The 6,293-nt window shown below is 35.2% G+C and overlaps 1 protein-coding gene across 1 annotated transcript in view; it reads right to left on the bottom strand.

The window, feature by feature from the left end:
• Positions 1-6,293, bottom strand: part of LOC107742307 (aldehyde dehydrogenase family 1 member A3-like) — a 44,427-nt gene that overhangs the window by 905 nt on the left and 37,229 nt on the right. The window contains exons 9-12 of the mRNA XM_016555228.1: positions 5,129-5,313; positions 4,886-5,050; positions 3,261-3,418; positions 1,908-1,982 (exon numbers count right to left, since the gene is read on the bottom strand). Of these exons, the coding sequence (XP_016410714.1) occupies positions 1,908-1,982; positions 3,261-3,418; positions 4,886-5,050; positions 5,129-5,313 (583 nt within the window). The remainder of the gene's footprint in view (positions 1-1,907; positions 1,983-3,260; positions 3,419-4,885; positions 5,051-5,128; positions 5,314-6,293) is intronic.

The following is a 6,293-nucleotide window of genomic DNA, read 5'->3' on the forward strand; positions in this document are numbered from 1 at the left end:
TCAGAAAATGTACCCTTATGACTGGTTTTGTGGTCCAGGGTCACATATTTATATCAACTTATTAAAACATTATTGAAACATATAGAGTGACAACTCAACATTTTATGTCAGTAGTAAGCTGTAATAAAGATCTCACTGATTTGCATTACAAGCTTTCAGAATTTCATTTTACTTTTTGGCCTTATAAATATAAGAATCTGCACCATATTTTTGCTCAGTTTGGGCCTCTGAATAAAACTGATGTGTTTTTCCTCCTTGATTATGAGCTCCATATTCTCACTATATCATACTATATGAGCCATAAAAGCCTGATGTATCAAATATGACACTCAGTAAATGAGTTTAATTGACAATTTAAAAAAGTCTAGTGTTTTTCTGAATAAAATATGTTTCTGACTATTACTTCATATGTCAGGGTTTCCAGGGTTAAATTATAGTGCAAAAATCTCTACTAACATTAAAAGTAGACCTCAGGGAGAAAAAAGAAGAAATCGATATTAGGGGTGTGGAAATTAATCGTTGCATTCTACATTCTACATCAATGCAGTAATAGACCATAATCGATTATAGCCTTCTGACGTCATTCGCATACGCGCTTGTCACGCAAATATTAAAAATGCACTCTCTAGTTTAAAATTTGAGCTTGGCTTTTTTCCCGCATATGGCAGGTGTGTGAGCTAGAGACAATCGCGGCGGCTTCACTGCTCAAAATATGCGCTGTGAGGCACGTGCCCATTGCTTGACAATGCTTCCACTCGCTGTTATTTTAGTCTTTTACTTTAGATATGCTTTCATTTCTGCCGTTTGGAACGCACGAAACTCACGTACTGATAGACTTTCACGCGCACTTTGTGTTTGTTTGTCCTGAAGCTCGCGGCTGCGGTTAAATACACTTGCATCTACTTTTATGATACGGAATTGATGTAAACACAGCCAGTTATGTTTTCAGAACAGGACAAAACATCTCAAAATAGATCTGTGCATTAGTGTGACTGCAGTCTATTAAAGCTGCCACTGTCTATGATCTCATCAGTAATAATCAAATGGCAATAATGCTGAGGAAAATAGAAAAACCCATAACTATGATTGTCTGTAAACTTTCAGATACTTAAACATAAAGCACTTTCAGTATTGGGAGTGCTTTTTCACTTGTAATTGTCTTTTTCCCCCTTTATTACTTTATATTTGCTTGCATGTTTTAAAAGCAATATTTACTTTTAGTTCTTAACTATAAATAATTAATTATCTATGAATTAATATATTAATTAACATAATCATTTTAAACAGTAGCCTGCTTATATAATTGAATAAAAATGCTCAAAATCAAGCGTAGCGTTAGTTCTGGCAGGTCACGTTAGTCAAGCTCGCATCAGCTGACTCTCAGCTGATCCCCATCTACCTATAGGAATACGACACCTATCTAAGCATTCATATATAAGGTCCCTCAGTATTATCAGCAGTTTTCGCATTGCTCAATAGCTAATTACCCTCCTCCATCCCCAGCTCCTCCTCTGTCAGTCGGGATTCAGCCTTCTGATTCTCCTTTGAATCAGACTAATTCTAAAATGTGTACATAAAATTATTGAAATTTAACAATATCTGCAATACACTTATGTTGGTTCTGTTCTGTTTATTGCTGTTATTGCTGCACTCAGCTAGGCTGCATGGATGCGCAGGGAGTTCTTGCCCAGAACAGAACCATACCGCCAATCCAAACTGTATGCTAATTGTCAATCATCTTTGACGATAGTGGTCCTGACAGAAATAAATTCGATATAATCTTGATGCATTGTGATACTGAATTGAATCGAATCGTTGACCAGTGCCGATTCACAGCCCTAATCAAAATGTATGCTGATATGTTTAGACAGCAGTGAATGGAGGTGAAGACAGTCAGCAGCACTCACAGCTCTCGGCCGTTTCCTGACATCTTGTATCCTCCGAACGGAGCTTGAGCATGTAAAGCGTTGTAGCAGTTCACCCTGGAGGACAGAAAGAGACATGACCTTTGACCTCACCTGGAAAATATGTGCTCTCTCATTGCTGTATTGCATTTTCAGACATAATTAATTATATACAAATTCAAAAGGCCATATTTAGGTCAGAGAGATCACAAAACTATGTGTGTTTTATTATATATTATAATTATATTTAATTATATATTTATATATTACATATTTATGTATCTATTAATATGCATGTGTGTGTGTGTGTGTGTGTACACTGCCGTTGAAAAATTTGGGATCAGTAAGACTTTAAAAACTTAATGTTTTTAAAATAAGTCTCTTCTGCTCACCAAGGCTGCATTTTTTGATCAAAAATACAGAAAAAAACAGTAATATTGTGAAATATTTTTACAATTTAAAATCATGTTTTTCTAATTTAATGTATTGTAAAATGTAATTTATTCCTGTGATGCAAAGCTAAATTTTCAGCATCATTACTCCAGTCTTCAGTGTCACATGATCCTTCAGAAATCATTCTAATATACTGATTTTTTTTAGGCAGCGGCTATTTGCACTAAGTGTGAATAGAGCGATAGATGCTATTTACACTAAGTGCAAATAGCATATTTTCTTGGCGATAGATACTATTTACACTAAGTGCAAATAGCTATAGATTCTATTTACATTTTCTGCTATTTATCCTACTTATTGCAAATAGTGGCAATTATCTGCACCTCAGTATTGTAGTACATTATAAAACAGTACGCAACAATAACGTATTGAGTGTAAATTATAATTTTAATTCAAATTAGTAAATGCATGCCACCTTCGTTCATGAATTATAAAAATTTAAGTTTGGATAGTGCACTTTCACGTCTATGTTCAAAAATGTGAGTGTCAGCTAAGGGGTTAATCAATGTTGGAAACTGTTGTGCTGCTTAATATTTTTTGGAACCTGCAATATTTTTTTTCAGGATTCTTTGATGAACAAAAGTTAAAAAGAAGGCTATTATTCAAAACATACTGTAAATATTTTTTAACAATATTATAAGTCACTTTTTTTTTAACAATTTAACACATCCTTGCTGAATAGAAGTATTATTTCTTTATTACTGTCTTTTCATTTCAAGTTTTGTTTTTATTTAAATAATTTTGTGCCCATCTACGCCCAGGGTAATTATTATTAAATTAGATTGCCTTATATAGTTCATTCCGCTCTGTAAGATATCAGTCTTATTGATCGACCACTGGATTTTGTATTTATTTTGATTAAAAGCTTAGAGTGTAACTGCAGGAGTTTAGCGAGTCTCTAACCAGACGGTTCCAGCCTCCAGCGCCGCAGACACGCTCATGGCGCGATGGATGTCTCGTGTGAAGACAGCCGCTGTCAGGCCGTACTGTGAGCCGTTAGCTCTGTCGATCACCTCCTCCTGTGTCTTAAACTTCATGATGCACTGAACCGGCCCGAAGATCTGCAAAGCACGGATGTACAGGTGCTGACAGCAATAGTGCATGCAAAAGGAGCGTTTTACGTGACTAAAAACTAAAGGAGCTCGTTTGCATTCAACAGCAGTTCATAGTGATTATTGCTTTCAAGCTCCATAAAGGACATAAATGCACCTGGTTACTGTACGACTTCAGAGGTCTTATACCGTACTTTTATGAGATTTGATGGTGTTTTTTGTCCTATTTGGAGCTTGACAGACGTGGTCATATGAGCGGTTGTGGTACAGAAAAGAGCTGCAAGAACATTCTTCAAATCCTCATTTACTGTCTAGTGAAAATAAATCAACATATAGGTTTGGAATGACATGACGCTGAGTAAAAAAATATGGTATTTTCATTTTTAGGTCTCTTTTGCAGCCAGATGCATACTTTCAGTCAGTCAGCTGAGATGAACAGATGTCTTTGTATCAGCAACAGTGAAATGGGTGAAACCCCTGTAGATTTATATTATTATTATAATGTTATTGTTGCTGAAACTGTGTATTTATAACACATGGTTGGATAAAAATGTTAAAGTTAAATATTTATATTTATATATTTAAATACATAAAATGTAAAGAATGTATAAAAATAAAAATATATTACAATTGGTATAACATGGAATCATATTGTTATTGTTATTATTATTATTATTATTATTGCTGCATTTATTACTATTATTATGTGTATATATATATACTGTATGATTAGAAACATGAACGAAATTTCAAATTTAAATATATATATTTAAATATCTTTAAATATAATTTTTTAAAATATATATATATATATTAAAATATGTTTTATATTTAAAGATATTTAAATATAAAATGTTATATATATAACAATCACAGTGTTATTATTGCTGTAACTATGAGTAAATATTGTATAGTTAGAAACATGAATGAAATTTCAAAGTTAAAATTTTTTATTTAAATATTCATAAAATATATATAAAAATATGTAAAAAAAAAAAAATCATACTGATTTGATCTTTTATTATTATTATTACACATTTTTAAAAATGGATTTAATCAACAATTAATCAACTCCCTATCTGGCTATCTGAGGACAGAAATAGATCAGATGTCTATAATGGCACAATCATCCAGCAGGTGGCACTACAGGACACCAATTCAGATTCCTGTCACCTGAAGAACTCTGTGTAGCACAAAGTTAAGGTTATGTAAAAGAATCTAAAATAAATGACCTCCCATTAATTTAAAAAATATTTATGGTTCACTGGATGAGCCATGGGGGGATTCTTTAATCTAAATAGGACAATTGTAGGTTTTTAAATAAGGGAAAACATTTTTATGTCATTTTAAGGGAAATAAAAAATGAAATTTAAACTTTTAATTTATAATTGTATTACACCTGCCCTACATGTAGCTGTTTTTCCATATATTTAACTATTGAAAGTGCACATGCTCCAGCACAGAGGAGCGTCGTACCTCTTCTTTGGCGATGCGCATGTGGTCTTTGACATCAGAGAAGATGGTGGGATGGATGAACAGACCTCTGTCCTCCACCGCACAGCCTCCGCACTCCAGCGTCGCCCCCTCCTTCTTCCCACTGGCCACCAGCTCCAGGATCTTATCAAACTGATGCTGGTCGATCTGACCCAACAGCAGAAACACATAAACAATCTGCACACAAGAAGAGAAAGCACTCAGAAGTTAAAACGAGTCACTCACCTGCGGCCCGTGTGAGGTTCGTGGCTCCAGAGGGTCTCCGATCGCTATATTCTTGGCTCTTTCCACACTGAGACGCACAAACTCGTCATAAACCGTCTCTTCCACGTAGACGCGTGACGCAGCGGTGCACGCCTGACCCTGGTTAAAGAACGCGCCCTTCTGCGTCTCCTCCACCGCCGACTGCACTGCACACACACACACACACACACACACACACTTTATACAACACACTTACTCTTTTCCCATGCCCTTATGCTTTACGCAGCGGTGCCAATGTTCATGCTTAGATTCATTTGTAAACTTGGTAACATCATGCATTATATCATTACACCCTTTCTGGAGTTTAATGAGCTGTGCATTGGTGTAAATCTGGGTTTGTGTGCAGATGTGAACATGCATAATAATAGACGCATGTGAAGCAGCGCGTTCACAGATGCACGGGTGGTCTGGAGTATTGCAACATCACTGGGGCTGAATAAACTCCAGCCAAAAAAACACAACCCGCACCACAATCAAATGCACTTGAATGAACTTTAATCAGACAGTACTCTCTACCTTACTCTTATATGTACAGCTTAACCCTGTAAAGCCTACTGTGTCATAGCTATATACAGTACTGTGCAAAAGTCTATTAGGATTTTCACCAAAAAAAACTACTTTTGCTGTAGTGTGTCAGTAGGAAATATCAGTTTACATTCCCAAACATCATTTTGCCATTAATTGTAATAATCCAGTGAGATTTTTGTATGCACAAGGAATCTGACAGCAGCCAGTGCTCCACACATAGATCTGGGCCCGTATTCTTAAGACCTCTTAAGACCTCTTTTAAGGGTTAAGATGCTTTCTGAATTACTTTTTTCTTTACTAGGATCTTTTCTTTAATTTTAAGAGGAATCACCCATATTTCTAAGAATTTTCTTAGAATTTTGTTACTAGAAGCAACTCTTAGCACTAAGATTTTTCATGAATAAGGGCCCAGATCTCATCATCATCAGTCTGTCTGGGATTACATGAAGAAACAGAACAAACTGAGAAGAACTAAATCCAGAAGAACTGTGCCAACGTCTCCAAGACACTTATAAAAACCTTTATGGTGAAAATACCAAAGGCCTAAGACTTTATGTATAAATATATATATAGACACACAAACACACACACACACACA

This window comes from Sinocyclocheilus rhinocerous, unplaced genomic scaffold, assembly GCF_001515625.1.
Source record: "Sinocyclocheilus rhinocerous isolate Xijiao unplaced genomic scaffold, SAMN03320098_v1.1 scaffold75, whole genome shotgun sequence".
Classification (NCBI taxonomy): domain Eukaryota; kingdom Metazoa; phylum Chordata; class Actinopteri; order Cypriniformes; family Cyprinidae; genus Sinocyclocheilus; species Sinocyclocheilus rhinocerous.